This window comes from Odocoileus virginianus, chromosome 5, assembly GCF_023699985.2.
Source record: "Odocoileus virginianus isolate 20LAN1187 ecotype Illinois chromosome 5, Ovbor_1.2, whole genome shotgun sequence".
Lineage (NCBI taxonomy): Eukaryota > Metazoa > Chordata > Mammalia > Artiodactyla > Cervidae > Odocoileus > Odocoileus virginianus.
The window spans coordinates 7727179-7753462 of NC_069678.1; the positions used below are offsets into that span (position 1 = coordinate 7727179).

At 38.9% G+C, this 26284-nt stretch overlaps 1 protein-coding gene and 1 pseudogene across 1 annotated transcript in view; both read right to left on the reverse strand.

Annotated features, from left to right (window-relative positions):
* Positions 1–543: 543 nt before the first annotated feature.
* Positions 544–26284, reverse strand: part of ARNT (aryl hydrocarbon receptor nuclear translocator) — a 67735-nt gene continuing 41994 nt past the window's right edge. The window contains exons 6-22 of the mRNA XM_020912157.2: positions 25603–25816; positions 22577–22790; positions 21299–21401; positions 16792–16857; positions 16289–16374; positions 14584–14660; positions 13843–13977; positions 11586–11660; positions 9001–9152; positions 6332–6442; positions 6096–6168; positions 5796–5919; positions 5515–5617; positions 4985–5132; positions 3913–4075; positions 3324–3490; positions 544–2580 (exon numbers count right to left, since the gene is read on the reverse strand). Coding sequence (XP_020767816.1) covers positions 2491–2580; positions 3324–3490; positions 3913–4075; positions 4985–5132; positions 5515–5617; positions 5796–5919; positions 6096–6168; positions 6332–6442; positions 9001–9152; positions 11586–11660; positions 13843–13977; positions 14584–14660; positions 16289–16374; positions 16792–16857; positions 21299–21401; positions 22577–22790; positions 25603–25816 — 2101 coding nt within the window. The 3' untranslated portion in view covers positions 544–2490. The remainder of the gene's footprint in view (positions 2581–3323; positions 3491–3912; positions 4076–4984; positions 5133–5514; positions 5618–5795; positions 5920–6095; positions 6169–6331; positions 6443–9000; positions 9153–11585; positions 11661–13842; positions 13978–14583; positions 14661–16288; positions 16375–16791; positions 16858–21298; positions 21402–22576; positions 22791–25602; positions 25817–26284) is intronic.
* LOC110149644 (tumor suppressor candidate 2 pseudogene) lies at positions 18534–21292 on the reverse strand (annotated as a pseudogene).

Genomic DNA, 26284 nt, shown 5'->3' on the forward strand with positions numbered 1-26284 from the left:
AACAGATGTGTGTGGGGGGGGGGGGGGGAGAGGAAAAGAGGGTCCTTGGAACAAAAATAATAATACATGGGATCCAGCTTCAGTTTCTAGCTGGGTTACATACATAGACCCTCAAGAAAACAGGTTTATGCTTATGGGTTTACTTTCTTAATGAAACACATTATCCTAGAGGGAAATGACGTCTAGACCTAAATAGTTTAAATTTCCCTATCCCTGATTCCTTTAGATCCAGAAGTGCCCTATTGCTCTCAAGTCCCAATTTATCCCCCTTTCCCAAGGACTTGGGCAATCCCCTATCCCCGATCCCATGGTCAGACATCCCTTATGATTTTACTCCAAGTGAGTCAGGATCAGGAGGACAACTAAGAAATGCTGACTGATCAGAGCCCTATGATTTCTGACTCCTGACATTATAGACACACTGTGCTTCATGTTTGTGTCTTTGAAGCACAAGTTATGGATTCAACTGGTTGTGGGTGTTTGTTGTTTTTGAGCTGGGATGAAATAATAAGGCCGCAATTAAGATCACACAACACAAGGAAGTTTACAAAAGGAAAAAATATTTTGTTTTAAAATCTTTGCTACATGTCATTATTTTTGCCACTGTAAGGCTCAGCACAGATGCCAGCAGTACAGAAATGGCCAACAAGAAAAAAAAAGTCAAAAATAAAACCCTGAAGGAAAAGCAGAAACAAAACCCCCCAGAGCATCTTCTCCACCCCTCCCCTTCTCCCAAAGCCCAATAATAACTGTACAATATTATAGTCCTGATCACATTTAAAAACAGTTGATTATTAAAAAAAACAAGGATTTCATTGGAAACTCAACTTTTTGGTTTCTTAAAGTGTGCTATAAATATATATATGTATATTGCATGTGTGCACATAGAATAAAAAAATAAACTGTCTCCTTTTCCACTTCACTACCTGGCACCAGACCGGAGACAAAAGGGAGGGAAATCTCACGACATCCTCTCAGCCCGCGCCAAGGCCACCCAAGCGCCTCAGTCCCCTGTGGCTGCAGTTAGCATGTCTTCTCCTTGTCAATTCAGTCCTGCACTTAGATACTGGCCTGAGCCAAACAAGAGAACAATAGCAAAAAAGGCTGATACACATGACGGTTACCTGAGGAAGGTAAAGAGTGAGAGTACTAACCTGTATCTGCATTTATATGGCTATAGTTAATTATTAAGTGACCCTGTCGGGATGGGAGTCCAGGTCCCATCTATCACATGAATTTATTACACTTGTACTATAAAGCAAAATCCAGTCTCAAGATTGGAGAGGGAGAAAAGAGGAAAGAACTATAGGTCCAGAAGAGACCTAAATTTTAGTTCTTGCAGACTGGATACTTTTGAGTATGGGATGAAAGAGGTTACTTTGCAAGAAAGGCTTGATATTTGGTTTAAATTCCAGCAGTGAGGATTTTCACTGGGACTGCTAATCCAAGAAGTTGAGTTTCCATGCAGACATAACCTCTAGAGAACACACATCATATGTGATTCTGACAGAAAAATGCAGCATCATCCTTATGGACAAGTAGGGGGTTCTGAACATGTTTACCTTGCCAGCCTACTTCTGTAATGCAGATGTTCCATCCAAGGTGAGAGCACCAAAAGCAGGAATGACCCAGCTTTATCACTATATACGTTCAATGAGAGACCAACCATATCAATAGAAGACTTCATATACTTGCTTACAGTTGCATAGTGGCTGGGCACAGATATAATAAGCGCAGCAAAGACATTTACTTAAATACTCTTTGGCTGCAATACTAAGTGGAAACTAATTGGAACATTCAACTCTTTAGGACTCTTTGAAAAACACAGAGAAAGACAAAGATAAAATCTGGGACAAATTTTGCATAACTCCCTAATAGGGAGAAAGAAACAAACACAGAAACAAATGTGCACACTCACACACACACACACGTGCACATGCATGTGCACGCACACACATTCTCTTTCTCATTTCCTTACTCATATTTCATTCCAGAGGAACTGCTCACAGGCAGCAGAAAGCGCCCATACTCACTTCTGAAAACCCCATGTACACCTGCCATGTTTCATGGTCGTCAAACATTGAGGACGTTTCTCCTCTCTCACCTTACTCAGAATTTCTTTCCAAAAATAAGCCATAGTATCCAAAGGAGATAGTGAGTGTTTTCTAACCTGCCCCTTGACCCAGCACAAATCATTTCTGCATAAATTTCTGGTCAGGAGACATAAGGAAAGACATTCTTAACCTAACCCAGCCTCAATTTTTCAAAGGGTCCCAAAAGCGTTGAGGAGTCACTCCATTTCTTCTATAAATGTTATCTCAGAGATGCAGGAAGACAAGGGAAAGGTCAGAAGGGAAAGGGGTTATACATCAGGGGTGAGGGAAGGGAAGGGAGAGGAACTTTTATTCTGTTTACAGAAAGATTTGCTTTTTTAAAAACAAATGGTGATTTTTTTTTTCTCCCCCACCCTTTATCCTCACCCCAATAGTTCTATTCTGAAAAGGAGGGAAACATAGTTAGGTCAGGAAATTCTTCATTGTTGTAACTGTTGCTCTGATCTCCCAGCATGGACAGCATCTCCTAATAAGAGAAAAAGAATAAGCTTGGGTCACACACCTTGATCCTTCCCACGTATTGAGCTCCTTCCCAACATCCCCCTGAACTATCATCTCTGGCCCCAGAGTTTTTGCTGTGCTGAGTTCTCTTAGCCTTCTTTACTCCCAGCAACTCTAACTTCTTTAGATGACAATATATTTTCCTACTTCTTTCTCTGCCTTCCCCATACAGTTCCACATTCTCCCTCTTTTCTAGTCCTCAATATTCTCAATGGGAGAAAAATCTCCTTGTCATATTTCATAAAATCCCCTCTGGACATTTATGGAGTATCTCTTATCCTATTTGTTTTCCATCGAAACCTTGTTTTGCCTTCTTCCAATCTGTGTTTTAAACTAAGCTCCTCCTTTATCCCGCCTGAGATTACTAACTACTGCAGTCCCCTCAGGATTTATGTAAATAGACCCTTAGAGCTGTATTCAGTATTTTATACCTAAACTACTATCATCAAATGGGCACATGGTTCTCCATGAATGGACCAAAATTACTTTCTTTCATGTCTTCGCACGGTGCTTCACATCACTAACGACGGTCTAGTGCAGCACACTAAGTTCACAATCTTTTCAATTAATGACATCTATTTTCACGTGTCCGACTCTTCTCTTCTCCCACTTACTAACCTCAATCCATGCATGCTTTCTTCTCTGTCTCTCCCCCCTGACTCTTTCTCTCCCAGTTTCTGATTTTCTGAAGTCTTTAGACCCTCTCACCTGGAAGACCTCAGGCTGGCCAGGTTGCTGTGCTGATGGTTGTTGAACATGTTGCTCATTAGAACTTGAACGATGATGCGACTGCTGGCCCTGCCACTGTGGCCAGACACCCACACCCTCTGCTGTCCGTGTCTGGAATTGCCCTGCAGTTTGTCCAGTCTCAGGAGCTAGAAATATAGCAAGGAAATAGAAAAATTTCAATCTGCTAACTCTACTAGAGAGGAGAAACTAGCACATAACCACATGCAAGACATTAATTTTACTGAGATACCTTCTGTCCTTTCTATTTCAAACCCTAGTCCAAAATTTATTTTTCTTCTCTAGGTAGAGTCCTTTCTAAAGAATCCTTTGCTCATTCATAGTAAGTGTGCATATTATTAAATTTATAATACTTTACATGCTTTTTGTTACACATGCTAATAAAGTCCTTTTCATGCGGGTAGGTTTTCAATTCCAAAAGGACTGTCACCATGCATTTCCCTATAATTCGGTCAGTACAGCCAGGACAAAAGCAAACTATTTTAACCACTAAATCCTGTCTCCTTTGTGTTGTGATTTTCCTGTGACCCTGACTCTGGTGTGAACTCACCAAAGTTGGATCCACGATTGGTGAGACTAGGATAGGCAGCTGCACCAGGTGATGCAGTGGAAGCACCAGGAAGGGACATGGGGCTGAAAGAAGATGGAGTCTGAAAGCTGCCTACACCAAATTGGGAAGAACGAGTCTTAGCTGTAGCCTGGGTAGCCACTTGCTAAAAGAAAGGGGTAGAGAGCAAACAGAACATTAACATTATTGCACAGACCATTGCTATGAGAGTTAACCCTCTGTCAATCATTGGATTCTTTGGAGCCAACCTCATTACTTATTTCCCATTGCACATTTCCAATTAACTACCAGTTTCCTTTGACACTATTTTTAGGCACTTGTGATAAAGTTAAAAAGCAAAGAACTATGCGATTAGTAAAAGTATACACTTTCAGAGTTGAGAAGTAAATGAAAATGGCATGAATGAAAGCATTTTATAAACTGTAAAACTATACAAAAACTAGAGGCATTAATAATAGCATAGCACTTACATAAAGAGAAAAACACACTTTGCATAATTTTATTATTCAATCTGTACCACATTTGTTTGTTTCTAATGATATCTTTTTTTTTTTTGGTAACTAAACATTTTCCTTACTATAATAGTAATGCATATGCACCATGGGATATCTTCAAAATGAAGGAAAATAAAAAGGAAATAATCATCCATAATCCTACCACCAAAGACACATGGTTAACATTTTTGGATAATTTCTTCCAGTTTTCATTTTCCTATGTATTTTTTTACACAATAAGGTTATACCACATATAATAATTCTAGAGTTTATTTCTGATTTTGGCTTTATTTAAAATATTACTTATGCAAATATAAGTACATAGCAACATATAAAAGGATATTAGCTTTAGCCTTAATATATATATACATATATATATATTATATGAGGATTTTTCAACACAATTCCTGCTCCCAATAAGATAAAAATTGGAAGACAGAGGATGGCAGGGCAGTCAAGAGAAGATGTTTAAGATAGACAATAATAATTTTACATATGGAAAAAGTCTAACCAACCAACCAAACAACAAATACAAGGGACAGACAGATGAGAAGGTTTACCTGGGCAGAGAAGCCTGGGCGGGTGCTAGGGGTCCAAGCTGGGGCTGCTCCCTGGGTAGGATTGGAGTGGCGGGAAATCTGGGCCAACATCTGCCCTGCGGAAGTTGATGGCTGGACAATGGTTACAGGAGGGGCCAGACCACTATTTCTAGGAGTGAACAAATAGTGAGGTAAGGATGAAAAAGGTGCATTTATCACAGAATCTAGGAATCACAGGACAATCTAGTGCTATCTCTAGATTCCCTCAACTCCCTGGGGGTTAAGGAAAACCTGATAACAGAATCTGGAAAAGACAAAAAAGACTGACAGTCACACACTGATCAGGACACACAGAGATGGGACCTAGAACATGGCAGCAGGACAGGTGCAAAGAAAAAGGAGGAAGAAAAGCAAGCTTGTCTCATCTTAGGCCAACAAGTTCCACTGCTTTGTCTGAAATAACCAGAGAAAGCTAGGGAAGAATAAAACCTGGATTCAGTAACTGAATCCCTCAGTTGCCCTGTAAAGCAGCACACACATATGGGGCTCACCTGAAATTCTCTGCCGGCCGGGGGGTAGGAGGGAATGTGTTGCCCTGGGAGAATAGCTGTTGGGTGGCAGGGACAGTGCTGGAGGAGATGCCTTTACTCTGATCTGTGGACCAAAAGGAGTTGGGGGAGGGCCAGTCAAGGGGCTGCAGTATATTAGTTCAGCAAGTTCCTATTTATTCACGAGGTATTAGGGTTAAGTGGAAATATACTGGGAGGCTACTGACTGGGCAGCTGCAGGCCCATCAATAAGTGATCAAAGTGAGAATAAGGAAAAAACATACCCGTACTGATGTTGGAGTAGATTTCTGAAAATCTTGGATCTCTATCTTGGGCAAACAGACTCTCTGACTTCTCAAGGGGCTTGCTGTGTTCTGGCCCTGTGGCTGTCACAGGCTGAACAGAAACCTGTGGAATGTAATGATAAAAATAACCATGAAGAAAAAAAAAAATAACCATGAAGGTTTAACATGACAATTCAATAATCCAAAAATTCATATAAAGATACACATACACTTTAACTGGCTCTAGGGGGACACTTCTTAAAGAAATGTTCCACCATCCTTTAAAGACGACATACTAACCTGGGAATGATTGTAGCTGGTTAGTCCATCTCTTCCTGGTACCACATCCAATTCTGTTTGCTGCTGCTGCTGCCTACATGTTAAAGGCAAGTAAAAAGAAAAATAGGAAAAAAAAAAAAAGTTATTTTAAAAAGTATCTGGGGAAAGGGCTTAAAACAAACAAAAAAGTGTGACTGTAGACTGCCACTCGCCAGGCTAGTCACGGCTCAATAAATAATTGTTCCACCATTTCTCACCTTGGTGCCAGCTGCCCTGAACCCATCTCCAGGGATAAATTAGCTGTGGGACCTAGCTGTGGCCTCTGGATCGTGTTGGACAGTGAAGGCCGTGGTTCCTGGCTAGAGTTCCTGGGAAAATGAAGAGTAGAGACAACAAAGACAAAAAAAAGTATCTGACTGTGTTTGTATAAAAGATACTACAGATTCACCGGGACATGGGGTAATCATTGATAAATTCCACTTTAAAGCCCAATCCCTATGATACCTGTAATCTCAGATTCAGCAAATAATTCGTACTATAAACAACATGATACAAATAGAAACTTATGTCCTATAGCCAAGAGTTCATCCTGTTTGGGCTCTAACTCCTTCCAGGTATTCAATACGTAGCAGTTGTGGATGTGTGTATGTATATATTGCATATCCATATATTGTGTTTAAAAAAAGCATAACTGAAAAAACTGAGAAAGTACACACTGAAACATTAACAAAGACTATTTCTTGATGGTGAGAATTTTTTTCCTTCTCTTTACTATTTTCAATACTTTCCAAATTTTCTACAAGGAATATTAATTACAAAATAAAATATTAAGAATTAAAACTAACTACAATAGGAAAAACTGTAGTATGCAAAAATGGGAAAAGCCATTATTTTCAGAAACTTCTTAAAGACTTAAACATTTCAAAATTTAAGCAAAAGAGAAACACAAAACAGCTGTTGTTCAGAAATATAAAGATGCAAAAAAACAAAACAACTATAATGACTTGGGTCCTAAGTTAATATAAATTTCTAACTGAATCCACTGTTATACTAAATTAATTAACAAAAAATTAAACTTTATGAGCCCTAAAAGTTGAATTAGAGAATACAGAGACTCAATGTTGTCACCAGATATTATTCACACTTGATAATTATCTCTAATCAGATCCTCAGAAGTGGGTTCAAGGCCAATTCTACATAGAAAGATTAAATGGAAAAGAAGTACCTTGACAACTGACAACCACTAGGATGGGTACAATAAAAAAAGACAGCAAGAATGTGGGGAGGCTGAACTCCTCATACACTGCTGATGAGAAAAGTACAGCACTGCTGCTGAGAATGCAAACTGGTACAGCAGCTTTGGAAAACGGTTTGGGAGTTTCTCAAAAGATTAAGCATAGAGTTACCATGTGACCCAGCAATTCTGGGCTGTGTTTAGTCGCTCAATCATCTTCGACTCTTTGCGATCCCATGGATTATAGTCCACCAGGCTCCTCTGTGCATGGGGATTCTCCAGGCAAGAATACTGGAGTGAGTTGCCATGCCCTCCCCCCAGGGGATCTTCCCAGCCCAAGGATTAAACCCAGGTCTCCTGCACTGCAGGTGGATTCTTTACCATCTGAACCACCAAGGAAGCCCAAGAATACTGGAGTGGGTAGAATATTCCTTCTCCAGAGGATCTTCCCAACCCAGGAACCAAACTGGGGTTTCCTGCATTGCAGGCAGATTCTTTAACAGCTGAGCTACCTAGGTATATACCCAAGAGAATAACATACCCATACAAAAAGTTGTACATAAATGTTAACAGCAGGATTCTTAGTATCCAAAAAAATGTAAACAACTCAATATCCAGTGAACAGATAAACAAAAATGTGCTTCCATTTAAAAGAAATGTCTAGACCAGGCAAATTTAGAGACACACAGAACAGATTAAGTTACAAAGGGCTTGGGGAAGATACTGTTAATTAGTACAGGATTTCTTTGAGGGTAATAGCTATTTTCTGTGTGGAAATACCTGCACAGCCCTGTCAAATACTAAAAAAATTATACCCTTTAAATAAGTAAACTGTATGGTATATGAAATCTATTTTAATAAAACTCTTACAAAGCTGAGAAAAAGTTCAAACAGAAAACAAAGAATAGAGAAACAGAAACTAATAAATGAGTCAATATAGCTATGCTCTAAAGCAAACTATGGTCCACAAGCCAAATCCAGTCCACTGCCTGCTTCTGTAAATAACAGTTTACTGGAACACAGCCATCATCATTCATTTCATTTGTCTAGGACTGTTTTTGTACCACAAGAGCAGAATTGAGAAGCTGCAATAGAGACTGTATGTTCCACAATGCTGAAATATTTACTAACTGGTCTCTTATGAAAGTTTGCAGACACTTGTTCTAGAAAAAAAAAAAAAATTCTGCCAGACTAGAGCAATAAACTGATGTATAAAACAAAATTATTTCTAGACAAGACTGAAACAAAACTGAAATACAGTTGACATTTGAATAATTCAGGGGTTATGGACACTAACTCTCCAAGTAGTCAAAAATCTGAGTATAACTTATATAGTCAGCCCTCCATATGGGGTTCATGTAGTACTATATTATTCATTATTGAAAAAATTCTGTGTATAAGTGGACCATTGCAGTTCAAACTCATGTTCAAAGGTCAACTGACCAAACTCTTCACATGTCAGAATCTAGTCTCTAAGTTACTGTTTGCTAAACTTTTACTCTACTAGTGTAAATCAACTATATTCCAACAAAAAATTTTTTTATTCTATCTGGATGAACTACCTCAAATTCTAAGAAGTTGGCAGATGCAGAACTAATGATATTTACTACTAGAAAAGTAGAAGAGGTAGTAGCCAAGCAGACTTGGCCCATGAGAAATTCCAACACTGGAAAAGTTCTTTAAGGTACATACTTCACATTGGTGTTGGTACAGATGATGTACTCAATTTCATCTGAGTAAGGGTTCTGGAAAGTAAAAGAGCTGGTTCTCATCCAGAGCCATTCTCGGTTCTTAGACCGAAACCGGAACATGACAGACAGCACCTGGCCTTTTAACTTCACCACCTGAAAAAGTTTTCATGCTATCAGTTCAAACTCGCAAAAAATTTTCTTTAGACATGTACAATCTTAGGATTCTTGTGTCACTGTCCTTGAAATAACAATATCTTGCAATGTTACTAACAAAACAACGTGGGGAGTGAAACATTATTAAGCAACTAAATAATAAGGAAGTATATTTATTATGTTTCTTCTTAGAGTCCTAAGCTATCTGACCACTTTCACCAATGTCAAACAGGAATAACAATTATTTCCAGGAGAGAAAAGACTATATTTCCCCACTTCCTTTGGAAAGTCCCTTAAAGACACACTGATCTAGCAAATTTACTAAAAATTTAAGTTTAATGACATTCAACATAGACTACATGCTACCCCTCAATCCTAGTTTTTACCACTATGCCTGAGAATTTCTATTTTCACAGCACCCATGAAGGTTTCTATAAATAAAACTAAAATGGCTTTAGTTTTATTTTGCTTTTTAAAAGAAAGTAATTTTTTATTATTTTCATTTCTGATCTCATAGAATAGAAAATAATCTTTTGAATCCCCTTCCTTTATAATAAAAATATTAGAAGCTAACATTTGTTTTGTATTTACTGTATGCCAAGCATTAGGCTATGTGTTTTTTTTTTTTAAAGAACAAGTTTACTTAACATCTAAAAAATGTAATATGAACAACTGTTAAGTAATCTTTAACACTTACATGTGCTCACTGAATAATATATACACAATAAATACTACATTTGTATACAAACCAAGTACTGGATTTGAAACCTGATTATTGCTGTATGTATCTACACCAACAGAGTATAAGTTCAGTACTCCAAAATACCTACACTATAAATTGCTTTTTAACCAAAAGTTAAGTGATAACATTTGTGTTTAAGTTGACAGAAGAGTGGCAGTAACTGCTGATATTACAGTTTGACTGAGAAACAATTATAACAGAAAATGGGATATATTTCACTTAACAATAATAAAATGGTATATTTTAAATATATAAATAAAACTTTAAAAAATCAAATGTGAAACAAAGTACAGCAAGAACCAAAATGGGAAGAAAACAAGGAAAACAAGCTTCATTAGAAATAGTAACTAAATTTACGTACTGAGAAGCAAAAAGGAATATAAATCCATCTAGACTTAAGAAATATCAAAATCTAGAAATCAGCAATTAGTAAGCAGCAACTAGCCTGCACAGTAAAAAGTACCTTTGCTTAGTACTCTAGTATCACAGCAGCAACTGATGTCAGAATAAAAACCTTGAGATCCAAGTGTGTCTGAATCACCTATTGCTCTGGAATAAACATTTTTCTAACAAGTGATAAAATGGTAGGTACTCTGTGGCCAAAAGTGTCAGAATTACGAATTTCATGGATTTAAAACATACTGTACAATATCTTCTCACACTGCCAGAAGTCCATGTCCTTAGCTTTGAACAGTTTCAACAGAAGTCAGAATAGCTTTTCTAAGACTGCACATATAATGCAATGTGATCCTTCTGCATGGATAAAACAAGTGATGCTGAAAAATCAGGAGACAGATTTTTTACTGCCATTGTCTGATTTCCTCTAGAAGCTGGGCTATGTATTTTAAACGCTTTATCTTATATGCCTACTGTATCAGTAAAAATACTATGCTGTGCTGTGCTTAGTCATGTTCGACTCTTTGAGACCTCATGGATTGCAGCCCACCAGGCACCTCTATGGGAATTCTCCAGGCAAGAATACTAGAGTGGATTGCCATGCCCTCTTCCAGGGATCAAACCCAGGTCTCCCGCACTGCAGGTGCATTCTTTAATGACTGAACCACCAAAGGAAGACCAAGAATACTGGAGTGGGTAGTTTATCCCTACTCCAGGGGATCTTCCTGACCCAGGAATCGAACTGGGGTCTCCTGCATTGCAGGTGGATTCTTCACCTGCTGAGCTACCAGGGAAAACCAGTAAAAGCACTAGTGAGGCTTAAAGAGGGAAATTAACCTATCTAATATAAAGTAAGAGTACCATCTAAAGCCAAGTCTGTCCTGAAATTAGAATTCACCAGATGTTTTCAGAATCTAGGGCCTAAAAAGTACAATTAAGAGTTAGCTTACAATTAAGAATTAACTCTTACTTATCTATAGAAGAACTGTGAAATGAATTTTTCAACTACTGCCCACTGTTCGGTTAAGTGAAGAATAAATACTTCAAAGATGGCCGCTTTGATATAGGACACTGAGTAGCCAAAGCCAAACAAAAACACCTTGAACATTACATTATCCATAATTTCCAAGTACCGGTCCTTTCTGTTTCTTAAAAATACAAGTTAAGTAATCAAGAGTGTAAAACTGCAAGGCCTGCCATAGTGCTCGATTAATCAGTACTCAATAAGTATTTGTTGGATGAATGTAATAATAGACAAAAATATTACTCTAATTCAAACCAGGAAAAAAAGCTACCTGTTGGAAGCTGTCTCTTAGAAGCTGCTGATCTTCAGGATGACAGAATTCTACAATATTCTTTCCTAAGAGTTCCTAAAAGAGGAAAAGAAAAGTAAGATCAACACTTTTATGATCACCTAACTTCCCTGGCCCATTAGGAGAGGAACTGGACTTAATTTCTCTTGCTTTTATCCTACGATTATAGATTAGAGAGGAAAAAAACACAAAAATAAATGGAATCTGCTAAATAACTGACCTCACTCATTCCAAGTGAATTTTATAATTTTAATTCAATGATCTATAATAAATTTATATAGTTATACAACCATTATCCCCAATTCAGTTTTATAACATGTCCACTGCCCCTCAAATTTCCTTTGTGCCAGTGGGAGGTCAATCCCTGTGCCATCCACTGATCGGCTTTCTGCTTCTTTAGTTTTGCTTCTCTGCACAAATGGAATCACAGAACAGGCAGTCTTTTGGGTCTGGCTTCTTTCATTTAACCTAGTATTTTAATGAAGTTCATCTGTGTTGTTCCAAATATCAATAGTACATCCTTTTTATTGCTTATAAGTATTCTAACATGGATAAATCACAGTGTGTATCCATTCATTAGTTAAAGGACATTTAGGCTGCTTTCACTTTTTGGCTATTATGAATAATAGTCATGAACATCTGTTATAAGTCTTTCTGTGAACATATGCTTTCTTTCTCTTGGGTAAATACTTAGGAGTGGACCTGCTAATTTGGAGGGTGTGTGTTTAACTTTTTAAGAAACTGCCAAAATGTTTTTCCAAAGCAGTTTACCATTTTACTTACCTACCAACAATGTATGAAGGTTCTGTTTCTCCATGGTCTTGCCAATATTTTTTTATTATACCCATTCTAATGGGACACAATGGTACCTCATTGTGGTTTTAATGTGTATTTTCCTAATGACGAGCAACTTTTTATGTGCTATTCATATCTCCTCTTTGATGAAATGCCTATTCAAACCTTGTGCTCTTTTTTTTACCGGCTGGTTATCTTAATGAGTTGTAAGAGTTCTTCATATATTTTGGATACAAATCTTTTTTCAGATATATGATTTATAAATATTTTCTCCCAATTTGTGGCTAGTCTTTTCATTTTCTTAATGATGTCCTTTTAGGAGGGCAAATTTTAACTTTTATGAAACCCAACTTATCAAATTTATTTTGTGAACCACGTTTTCAGTGTCATAAAAAAAATCTTTGTCTAGGGAATTCCCTGGCAGTCTGGTGGGTAGGACTTGGTGTTTTCACTGCCGTGGCCCAGGTTCAATCCTTGGTGGGGAGCACTAAGATCCAGCAGGCTGCACAGTGCAGCAAAAAAAAAAAAAAAACTTTGCCTAACCCAACATCACAAAGATTTTCTCCTATTTTCTTCCAGAAGTTTTAAACTTTGGTTCTTACACCTTTACAACTTGGAGTTGATTTCTGTGTATGCTATGAGGTAAGAGTCTAAGTTCGTTTTGTTTTATTCTGTTTTGCACATGAATATCCAATTGTCCCATCCCCATCTATTGGAAAAGCTTCTTTTCCCCTTGAATTATCTTGATATCTTTGTTGAAAATTAGCTGATCAGTTGATCATAAATGTGAGAATAGATTCCATTCTGATCTACTGATCTAATAACTATCCCTACACCAACACCACACTGTCTTGGTAACAACAGTTCTACAACAGGTGCTGCATTAGGAAGTGTAAATGACTTTGTTCTTCTTTTTCAAGATCTCTTTTTCACCAGCTTCTTTACACAACCACAGCCAGAAGTCCCTTCTGGTGGCTAGAATTTTGAAATTTATATAACGACCTATTTCTCAATTCAGATATAGTTATATATGGTCTGCAGAATGAGATATCTAAATAAATCATAATAACTAGTGCTAAAGTTGCATATTTAATGGGTTACTATGCACCTAGATTGATTATATGAATTATCTAAAGGTGGCCATATCATTATGGCTAGTTAAAGCACATCATTATCTGTACTAATATCACTACTAACAAAGAAATACATATTCATACCTGCTGCTCCCACCTAGCTTCACAAGTCGTACTTTTCTAGCTCAGATGCTAACCTTGGTAGGAAGCTGAGATTATACTTAGCCATCAATAGAATAGGATCATCTCTTTTTCTGACTGGGGCTGCTACGTTTTGACTAACTCTGGAATTACATGAATGAATCATCTCAGCACATCCAAGGGAAAACAGAGGCCTAAATATCAGTGGTGTAACAGCTCCAGCTCCTCACCTGTGGCTGGTAGCCAACAGTAGCCACACAGCGATGATCCACAAAAGTGAAGATTCCCTCAATATTGTGTCGAGAGATGAACTCTGTTGGTTGACAAACATTACTCATGTCTGTACAATTGGGAGAACTAGTTACCTGAAAGTAAAGAGATAAAAATAAGATAAAATGACACCATTCTTTACAGATGTACTTCCCATCAGGTTCCCAATTTTAGGAATTTCATGAGGCCTAGCTCTACTCCCACACATGTACTCTTCACTAACTTTATGAAGAAAGATAAAAATTCATTCAACCCCAAACCCACCTACTTTCATTTAGCTAAGTTGTATTCATTATTCAAACTGGAAAATTATTCTCCCAAGTAATCTGTTTTTGTAAGGAGAATCAAAATAATTCCACTTCCCTACTGTCAGTCATGAAATGAAAAATGAGAACTCTCTTATATTGTATAGGAGGAAAAGAAATTAGCTGGAAATAGAAAATTTAGCACTGCAAAGCTAAAAGTATGAAAGAGAAAAAGACTTCTCTCTCCAAAAGATCTTTCACTGTCTTCAGTTTCTGCTAATTCAAACAGAAGCAATATTAAGTGTGAATGCCATATTCCTCCAAATATTTAAGAGATTTTCAGAATGCTTCATTTGTATTCAAAGAGTGAAAGAAAAAAATAACAAACACATCCTGAAGATTCTCTCCCATTGAAAAGGGGTGATATATTAACTGATGCAGAAAATTCATACTTGCCTGCAGTCTGCCAATGGCCACTAGGCAAAACTTGCTCCCCTGGCCAGCTTCTGGGTCATCATCTGGAAGTGAGACACCTTCAAAAAGGTGAAGTTAGAAGGTTTAACATGTGTCTCAAACACAACTGCCTTAAAAAATTAGATGCGTAAAGATTTAAAACACACACAGATATGATAAGACTAGGTATAAAACAACAAAGAGTGCTAAAAGAATAAAGGTTAAATAACCGAAAGAACTTATCTTTTTTTAAAAAAAATATTTATTTATTTTATTTATTTATTTGGCTGTTCCCAGCCTTAGCTGCAGCATGTGGGATCAAGTTACCTGACCGGGGATTGAACCCTGGCCCCCTGCATTGGGAGCACAGAGTCTTAGCTCCTGGACCACCAGGGAAGTCCCAAGAACTTATCATTTATATGAGGTACTGTTTTAAGTATTTTTATATATGTTAATTCATATAGTATACTCACATTAACTATAAAAAATTACAGAGCACAGGGCCTTTACAAAGTATTCTACAAGATTAACATGGCCAAACCAAATACATATGAAGACATTTTATTTGGCACTCTGTGACCATATCATAGTTAAGAGAATAGATGCCTTGCCTATTAAGATGCCTTTCAAATTAAGCAAACAACCAAAAATGAAATTAAACCAAACACCAACAGTTATCTTCTTTGGAAAAGAGAGAAGCCAGGGCTTCAGTGTTTTATGTGGAAAGGGAAGATGGGTGCATTTTCCCGCTACTCTTTGCACATTTATCTTCCTTTTACCAAGAAAAATAGTATTTCTTTGAAAGCTACACAGACATATAAAAGACCATATATACTGCAAATGTATCATCTATACAGTACATAATCTAAAAGGTTCAAACATCATTACAACTTAATTTATCTTAATTACATTTAACTACCATTTTGGGGGTGCCTACCATATGCCTAAATGGCAACCCACTCCAGTACTCTTGCCTGGAAAATCCCATGGACAGAGGAGCATGGTAGGCTACAGTCCATGGGGTTGCAAAAAGTTGGACACGACTGAGCGACTTCACTTACTTACTTACTTACCATATGCCAGGCACTAGGCTAAGTTCTTTTCTTACATTAAACCTAATCCTCATATTAACTCTCTATGGGTTATATTATCTCTAGATTATAGATGAGAAAATTGAGGGTTTTTTAAGTCAAGTAACTTACTAAGATATACCACTAGTAAATAACATCAGAAACAAACCTAGGTTTTTCCAAATTCAAAGTTTAACCTCTTACCAAAATACACTACCTTGCCTCTCTTAGCTGCTATCCCTCTAGAACCCCCAATTCCTAGTCATACCTATCCAGCAGGGAGATAATAAAGTTGCTAAGATTTGGAAATTCTGACAAGCCAGGTTAAAAAGCCAGCTGATCCTTGCACCCCAACCACTTTTCTCACATTCCTTTTTGACCTTTAGTTCCAGTAAAAGACACAGCCAATACTGAGTCATTTTCAAGTCTGAGACTTCCATCTCCCTAACTGGAATAGAAAATCCATAGTGGAAGGGAAGGAGTACACTTTTTCTTTCCTATTTTCTTATAGTTTATACCAAAGCACATTTCATATGCAACAGGTATATGATAAATGTATATGATAAATGTTAGCTAACTTTCTTGGACTCTGAGGAACTAGCTGCACCCAGAAAGAAATCACTATTCAACTTTCCTACCTGCTGGGGGCCAGGCTTTGATATAGCCTGTGCAGTGGACCACCACGAAATGAGGTTCCCCATCCTTTGCAGAGCCAAGTCCATTCCTAGAAAAATTACAGATGTGAGGAAAAAACTTTACTCAGTATCATTTAAAAAGCAATGCTAGCTTAGTACCTTTAATTTTAGGCTATTGGGTATTTAAATAATAGGATGATTATACTTGGACCTTTCCCACCCAAAAGTGACCACCGTATTTTTTACCTTTGCCAAAGTAAAGCAACTGAAAGGTACTGCAGCAGGAAGAAAGCAGGTTAAAGTGGGAGTGTAACTTCCTTAAACAGGAAGAGCAAAAGATGCTTTCGAAGTTCAGGAAAAATAAAAATGTAACTGAGAAGTGAGGGATGAGGGTAAGGGCTGCTGAAGGAAGTACTATAGTAAGATAGTTGAAAATGTGATGATCTCTACAGGTACCTGACCATCCCTTTGTGTTTGTTTTTTTTTTAAACTGCTTAAGATCTCACCTGCATCTGTTTCTCACAAAGCTCAGCCTATTCATGGAGACTGAATCCACAGAGCTATTGCCACACCTGTTTCAATGAACAGAGAGATTAAAAGCAATTAAGATGCACTATCATTCATACAACTTGAAAAAAAAACCCAATCGAAAAATGAGCAGAAGATCTAAAGAGACATCTCTCCAAAGAAGAAATACAGATGGCCAACAAGTATGTGAAAAGTTGCTCAATACTGCTAATTAATAGAGAAATGCAAATCAAAACTATAATGAGGTACCACCTCAAACTGGTCAGAATGGCCATAATTTAAAAGTCTCCAAATAAATGCTAGAGAGGATGTGGAGAAAGGGGAACCCTCCTGCACTGATGTGAGGAATTCAAGTTGATGCAGCCACTGTGGAGGTTCCTCAGAATACTAAAAACAGAATTACCATATGATCCAGCAAAATTGTAATTAAAAAAGATAAATGTATTCCTATGTTCGTAGCAGCACTATTCACAATAGCCAAGACATGGAAGCAACCTAAATGTCCATCTACAGATGAATGGGTAAACAAGATGTGGTACATACATAAAATGGAACACTATTCAGCCAAAAAAAAGAACGCCATTTGCAGCAACATGGATGAATCTAGATATTATTATACCAAGTGAAGTAAGAAAGAGAAAGGCAAATAACATATGATATCACTTCTATGTGGAATCTAAAATAGGACACAAATGAACCTATCTATGAAACATAATCAGGGACACAGAGAACAGACAGGGGGTTGCAAAGGGGGACAAAGGTGGAACAGGTTTAGATTGGGAGTCTGGGGTTAGCTGATGCAAACTGGAATATACAGAAAGGATAAACAAAAGGTCCTACTGAATGATACACGGAACTATATTCAATATTCTGTGAAAAACCATAATGGAAAAAGAATGTATACATAGCTATATGTACAGCTGAGTCCTTTTGCTGTTCAGCAGTAATTACTACAATACTGTAATTCAACCACATTTCAATAAAAAAAAATTAAGGAAAAAAAGCTGCACTATCAAAGAAGTTTTCATCATTTAACAGCCAGATATCAGGCTCTGGATACAACTTGACACACAAAATTGGCAACAATGCTCCTAACAATGAAAGATAAAGAAGTCAGGTTTGGTATTTCTAAAACTTGTTAACTGTCTCAGAGTTTTTAAGTCAAAATGTTCTAAATGCTCTACAAATGGAGATATTCTCTACATCAGGAGTTAGTACACTTTTTCTGTAAATAACCAGACAGTAAATATTTTCAGCTCTGTGGGCCAAACAGTTTGTTACAGCTAGTCGACTCTGCTATTAAGAGTATAAAAGCAGCCAGACAGTATGTCAATAAATGGGCATGGCTATGTTCCAATAAAGCTTTATTTACAAAGAGAGTTGCGGTTTGTAGACCCCAGCGCTATGCTGCAACAAAATCTATTTGCTGTATTTTGTTATTATCTAGGACTTCCCAGGTGGCACCAGTGGTAAAGAACTTGCCTACCAAGGCAGGAGACTTAAAGAGATGCTGGTCCGATCCCTGGGTTGGGAAGACCCCTGGAGGAGAGGAGCCTGGAGGGCTACGGTCCATAGAATCGCAAAGAGTCAGACACGACTAAAGCAACTCAGCACACACACAATCACGTTATTATTTACCTTCCTCCTCCGTATGTCATTGCATTAGCCATGTCCACATATTGGTACACTCTCTCTCATTCTCACTACTTTCTTTCTCTCATTTCTTTAATTATAAATAAAACATACATAGAATTTTATGTGTTATGCACTATTCTAAGCATCTTTAAAATATTTATTTATTTTGGTGTGCTGGGTCTTCATTGCTACATGTGGGCTTTTTCTCTAGTTGCAGCAAGTGGGCTTTTCATTACAGTGGCTTCTTTTTTTTTTTTCAGGGTCTACAAATAATTTTATTGAACAAATAACACAACAGCCTTCCTAGATTGAGGACTACCCTCCCCAAGCCATTTCTCACACGCTTAAAAGCACAGAGTTTGCACAGTAAGGAATTAAAAAAAATAATCATTTCTATGCAGAAATCAGACTCTGCCCCAACATCATGGACTAAACTATTTACAAGCTTTCACATTTTATGTATTCCTATTATGGTTGTTCTCTCCTTTCTGCCCCTATCCAGGGGCTCCAGTACTTTTCTTTTGACTGATCCTGAAGGGAGGGGTATACTGTAGGAAAAGGGGTGGTGGGCTCCTCAGAGCTACTGGCACCAGCCCTAGGGTGCTGTGCCTCACCACAGGGTGGCAGATGTGTAAGGGCAAGGGGGATTAAATACAGGGGGTGGGATGGGCACAGGCATCCAGAGCCCTTCCTGATCCCCATCCTATGCCCTCTCAACTTGGGGTGGGGGGGGGGGGAACAACTAGTTGCAGTGGGGAGGGATTGGGCCAGCCCTGGGTAGAGGGTGAAACCTCCCACACAAGTCCCTACTCCTATTAAAAAGCCAGCAAATTGTCCATCCATCTGGGGTTGGGAACAAATGGGCAGGTGGGCAGGAAAAATCAGGCTTGTTCTGCCCCCAGCCTCTGTCCAACACAGGTAGCAAACGGCTGAAATGCTCCAACGAGAGGGTAAAGGAAGTGAGGGAAAGAAGTTCCCACTTTTGTAGAGCTCCCAGTGCCCTGGGGCTGGAAAAAGGCAGACCTTGCTTGTAAAGTGCTGTAGCCTCTAGCAGGGCTGGGCCCTAGTTAAGCTTGGAAGAACGCAGGCCAGGCACGGGCACAGGAACCAAGCATTCCTGACCAGCATGTGCCCTTCCATGCTCCTTGTAGGGATTGCTGGGAAAGGTGGACTGGTAACTCCGCCATCAGCCCTCACCAGCTTCCAGCCACCTCTGGTCCACATACAAACCAACACCCAACCAGCACTGTAGGACTGCCCTGCTCACAGCTGAAGGTTCCAGGCCAGTGGAGTTTATTCACTGTTGGCCCCAGCCTAGGTTCCTCAATGGAAGCCACACCTTGAGCCTGGGGGTGTCTTGTTGGGGCAGGGGGTATTTATGCCTGCCACCCCCCAGGCTCACATCTCATAGAGGATCACAGGGAAATCCACGTGGATGCGGGGGGGATCCAGCTTCATGGTGCCCTGAGGAATCAGGTTCTCATGCACCCGCCTCAGCTTGGCCCGCTTCTGCCCGTTCTTGGTGACGATGCCCGTTCTTGGTGACGATTACCTCCTCATAGAATTCATGAGCCAGATCCCCATCCTCGTCATAGAACATGGAGCCGCGGCGCGTGAATACGAAGGGGGACAGACTCGGCCTCGCGGTAGCACCAAAGCTTGCTTAGCGACCGCCGCCTCTGGGCCACCCCCCCACCGCCGCCAAGGCGAAGGGCCACAGGCCCCGAGCTTTGGAGCCGCTGGCGCCCATTTCTGACAAGGCCGTCAGCGCCACCATGTCCTGCCTGGGCCTTGGCTCGCAGATGCTGCCACCGCCGCTGCCGCCACCTTCCGCAGGCCTACAGCGGCTTCTTTTGTTGAAGAGCACAGGTTCTAGGCAGTAGTTGTGGCACCACAGCTTAGTTACTCTGAGGCCTGTGGGATCTTCCCAGACCGGGGATCAAACCTGTGTCCCCTGCACTGGCAGGTGTATTCCTAACCACTGCACCACCAGAGAAGTCCTAAGCATCTTTATATATATTTATTCATCTAATCTTCATAACAAGTTTATGAGGCTGATAGAACTCCCAATATTAGGTGAAGAAGTAAAAACATAAAGCAGTCATTTAATCCATTCAAGGTCAGAAGATAAGTGATAAATCCAGTAGTCTGGGTCTAGAAGCTACTCCAAACCACTAAGCCACATAATATTAAATTTTGTAACACCCCCAGGAACTCTTTCTTAATATCCTATTCATCACTTCTAATAAGCATCCTCTCAACAGTCAATTTCCATTACACAACCTGAATTTATTTTGTGACATGAAGAGATGTTCTCTCTACCTGTGATGAAAACTACTACTATCCTTTCTTCAGAATCCTAAAATGTATAGTATGCAACTTATAAATGTTAAATATTAAGTGAAAGGAATCAGAAAGTCTTAAATTTCTACTAAAGGGAAGAGAGGGGGGCAGAAGTAGCCTGAGTACATGGACGTTGTCTAGGAATACGTCAGGAAAAAAACAGAGATACTGGCATCCAACTAGTATGGATTAAAATAAAATCTGAATCAAATATGGGAAGCCAATTTCTCTGTGTCATTTTTTTTAAATCAGCAAAATAGTAACCTTGAATTCTACTCTACAGGGCAGCTGTGGAAAATGAGATGACACATAAAGCAACTATCATAAGAAGAGTTCAGTAAATACTAGTTTGCTTATCACTTTGTGTTATGACTAAATCACGTCTTGAGAGTTGAATTTAATCTACCTGGAGCTTAGATTTAAAAGTTTAACTCCTCTGACCAGAAATCAAACCCTCAGCTCTGAATTCTTCCTATGACAAGTCACAATCCTCATCCTGACACTCACCTCATACGGCAAATAAATGATCTCCTTGAGCCCATACACATCCTCATGGAAGACTGCTGACCTTCCTTTTTCACTGTTCCAGTCTTCAGATCCAGGATACGCCCTGAAGAAGGATGTGAAGAAGAATCTGGAGTACATTCTTGTGTGCAGGGAAGAGGGGGAGAGATACTGGAGGCAAAGCTAAGTAAATAGCCTATTTACGCTCCTCAATCTCCTTGCTTATAACAGAATAAGCCAAGTATGAGGTGGATTTTTTTCAAGTCTAAAATACCTCGATTCCCATCAATGAATCTTACGCTTCAGTTCAAAGGCGGCACTGGAAATAACTTTGTGCAAGGGAAGACAGGAGCAGAAGTAGGTAGAGCTGGCAAGCAAGAGCAAGGTTATATTCTTGGGACTGATTATTTTTATACACATGCATGCAGGTACGCACACACAAACAAACACACAGTGAATGTCATTGGTTTAAAAACAAATAATTTTATATGCTATAGATAAATGCATCTCTCATGCTAATATTGTCCCTCCTATATTATATAGAAACCAAATGGGAACTTTTGAGAAGAACTAGAAAAATGAAATCCATAAAAACATAAAAGAAGGGAAAGTTAAATACCAACATTAATATGACCATAATGGATTTGATTTCAATTACCAGCTTTAATCTGCTTCCACATTAAAATTTTTTCCAGATTGCTTAGCAGCAGATGTGACTTATTTCCTTCAGCCAAACTCTGGCAAAAGGACTGAATAACATTAAACAGAGGCAGCTGGGAGGGGGGGGACAAAAACAAGACAGAAAAATAGTGCAGATACAAACAAAAACACCTGATATACTGAATGATAACCATTCCCCTCTAAAATAAAAATCTATCATCACAGAACCAAGTACAAAGTCAAAGCCAAGCACAACTTGGTAGAAAAAAATACCAAGTAATTACCCATACAAATGAGACATAAACATGGATAATTTAATTCTTTTAAAATGACAAGCAAGGTGGTGATATTATAGGTTTGGCCTTTATGGTGTAGTTACACTAATATTAAGATTAAAGTAAACTTTTATATAAACACTGTCACTAATGAAACATTTTCTAAGGATGAGCTACAAAATATATTACTTGCATGTGGATAAAAAGAATAGATTATATTCATGAAAGAAGAAAATTCTAAAAGTTTTGCCAGATACAATGGGAAAATTTAAGCATTAAAATACCTCTTCTATCTCAGAAAAAAAGAAAGGACTTGCCACTCATTTCCCATCTACGTAACTCATACCTGTCAGCGCATTTTCCGAAGTGGAAAGCTGCTCACGAAGTTTGTCCACATCATCTGGGTGCACCTGATCATACAGCGTGCTACCAAACCACTCAGACTGAGGCTGGTTTAAAACTGGGGTCACTGAGTCAGAGACGTATACCACCCGGCCTGTCTCACATGAGACAATAAACAGAAAGCCGTCTGCTGCCTCCAAGATCAAATGTTTCAGTTCCTGCCCAAGGAAGAGAAGTACAAGTTAATACTGAACTCTTTTGAAAAAAACAAATGTTACTATGGAAAGAAGGAAGACCCTTCAGACCATACATATCTTTCCATAAACAACTGTGGCCTTCTGTTCGACCCACAGGCACGGCTTTGTACCTTAAATATACTCACCTTCACTGACAAGGTAGCTTTTTCCAATAGATAGTTCATCAGTGTGTCTATGTCGCTATCCACCTCCCTCCTCTTTACCTCAGAACTCAAGACAGATAATAAAAATGCTTACCATTAACAAAAATTTGAGTTCTTGATCTCACCCTCTCTGGTCTCTTAGGATGATGCTCTACAAATATTCATATTGTTCTCTTTCCCCTCAAATCTTAAACATAATCAAATTTTCCTAATTCTATACAAAACTTCCCTCAACTCTGCCCAACTCATCTTCCAGGGCCAAGCTTAAATTAAGAGTGATGTCATACTCACTGGCTCTACTCCCTTTTCATGTATTTCTCAGTCCATCTGCAATCTCACTCTCAACCACTGCATCTTCCTTCAGCAGGTTACTACTAATAATGTATTCCCCACTACCAACTCAAGTGCTCTTTCCCGAGTATGTACACAATGCCACTACAGATCTGACAGTGTTGTTTATTCTATCCTTTAAAGTTTATTTCTGCCTAGCTTCTATGACACCATTCCCAAACTTTTACTTCCTTTCCAAATGTCTCTTCTCTGCTTCAAGCTCCTTTTCCTCTGTTCAAGTTTCAAGTGCGGGCAATTCCAACATTCTATCTTAACTTCTCTCCTCTATTTATTTCATACTCTCTCTCTCAGAAATCATATCCACTTCTCCACTACGAAATGATACCCAAGTCTACATTTCCAGACTTGCCTAAATCTACTAAGCATCTCCAAATAAGACACTCTATCAGCAATTCAATTTCAACATCCAAAACCCAGCCTTATCTCCCTCTTTAAAAACAATCCTCTGGGCTCTTCCAGCACTCTCTTTCTTGACTAACAGTATCCCCTTCCTCTCAGGGTATAGGTCTAAAAAATCTAACTAGTCTCTCACACTCCAGTGATAACTCAGCTTATCAATTCTATTTTTGGATATAATGTCATCTCATGCCAAGACTAATGGTCTCCCTGCTTTCACTCTTTCCAATCCATCCTCAAAATACTACCCCATTTTTTATAGCTACCCATTGCCTAAAAATTAATATCTAAGTTATTTAACATAACACTTAATTATTCCTTCATCAGGTCCCAGCCTATCTTCCCATTATCATCTCCCAGGGCATGCTAAACTGATTTTCCTTGAATAACGTGATTATTCTCACAGTGCTTTTAATCAAGCTATTCCCAGTATTTACAACACTACTCCCCTATTCTTCGCTTTCCATATTTACACTTCTACAGGACTTATTATTGTACCTCTGATACAGATTGGATTCTGTGTTTACATCATGATTTATTTATTTACACATGTTTTTACCTGTGACTACCTCTTACCATCTTTACATTTCTAACAGCACAAAGTACTTGGTTAGATCACAAAAAGTGCCTAATTGGAAACTATTGAATCAATATCTATATGTGTTCTGTCAGTACAAATTGATTAGCTTTTTCAATGTACATATATATATAATCTGTGCTATATGTGCTTTCATATAGACCATCCTATTTGGGAAAAGTTTTAGTGCTTTCTTCCAAACCACATTCCTTCCTTCCTTCTGATCCTCTGAATAAAAGGATGGCATTACAGGTCAATTTTTTCTTCCTCATACTTCCTGTATTTTCTGAAATTTTCTGCAATAAATAAGTGATACTTTCAACAATCAAAACAGAACATGGCTACCTTATACTCTCTGAAGTCTTTGCTGACTGTTCTGACTCAGGCCCAGCCACTCTGTTTGCTTCAGCCATCCCGCTAGTATATATGTATCTGTGTGTGTCCGTGTGCTCAGTCTGTCAGCTGTGTCAGACTCTCTGAAACCCTATGAACTGTAACCCGCCAGCCCCTCTGTCCACGGGACTTCCCGGGCGAAATACTAGAGTAGGTTACCATTTCTCCTCCCAGGGATGTTCCCGACCCAGGGAGGGAACCCGCATCTTCTGCATTGCAGGCAGATTCTTTACCGCTGAGCCATGGGGGAAGCCAACACATGTATTTAATCCTACATAAACTGTTAATAAGTTCTTTAAAGGCATTTCTTCCCATATGCATTTTTCTCATTTTTCACTTATGTGTGTATCCTGCTACTCACATATTCATATTCAAACTGAGTTTCTGAAAAGCTGGAAATGTTTTTACCTTCTATTTCTCTCATAGTGCATCGAATGTAACAGAGCATATCTCTAAGCAACAACAACTCCCTGTTAGATTCCTTTCATCACTAAAACTGGAAGCTGCTTCAAGAAAAAGAAATATATTACTTTCATCTTCTATAACCCTAAAGCCAAGGAAAAGGACTGGTTCCACGAACACAGTCATCCCTGAGATCCCACTGTTCTTCTACCCTGCAGACTGGATTCATAAGTAAAGTTTTAAAATACCTGTCAGCGTGCTAAATAGTTTTCACAATTCCTCTCTACTTCTGTTTCAAGGCTAATAAATGGCATAGTCAGGGATCAAAACTGACTTTCCTATAACCTGAATATTTCCTTCAGAACTGAATTCCTGTCCTTTAAAGAATCTACAGATTCAGCTCTGCTCCGATTCCCAATATAACACACACTTCAGGATTATGGGCATCCACCCCCAAAAGATCAAAACTTTCAAAAAATTCTAGACCCCCTCACGTGTGCTTCCCAGAGACCTGATCAGTGAGGAAAGACGGCTTGTAGGTGCCGTCGGTGGCTGTGTTGCCAGTTCCTCTCAAGGACTTCATGTGAGAAACGGCCATGCGCAAGATGGTGAGCTTGTCCGGTTTCCGAGCCAGGGCGCTACAGGTGGGTACCATGTCTGACAGTTCTGTGATGTAGGCTGTCATCTTGTTCCGTCGTCGCCGTTCAATCTCACTGTGGTTTTCCCTGCGTGGAGAGAGAGAGAGGAGAAACCCCATCCAGGTGGTCATATCTGGCCACTTGGGAGCAGAGAGAGTGACATGGATACCAAGTGAGCTGCTGAAGAAATGCGGTACTTAGATTTAGTGGTGCTTAAGTCTCAGATGTTAGAGTAAGGTCTGCCAAGCTTCTCATGCAGAGCAAGCATGGAATTAGAAACTAACAAGGTAGACAAGAGTACAAGCGGATACCAGCCAATCTCTCTAACTCCTGGAAACTTCACTTTCTATGTAAATTACCACTCCCTCAGAACAAAAAGTGTTTTAAGAAATGACAGTCTTAAAAAACGTTGATTTTATTCACTTAAGTTCCTCAGCTTGGCTGATTTCTTATTTACCAATGGAACTTTTTAAAGGCTAAAAACATAAAATGACAAATTTTTTTCCAACAGAAGTATGTTGCTCAACAGTTGATACGAGAATTGATTAATATAGA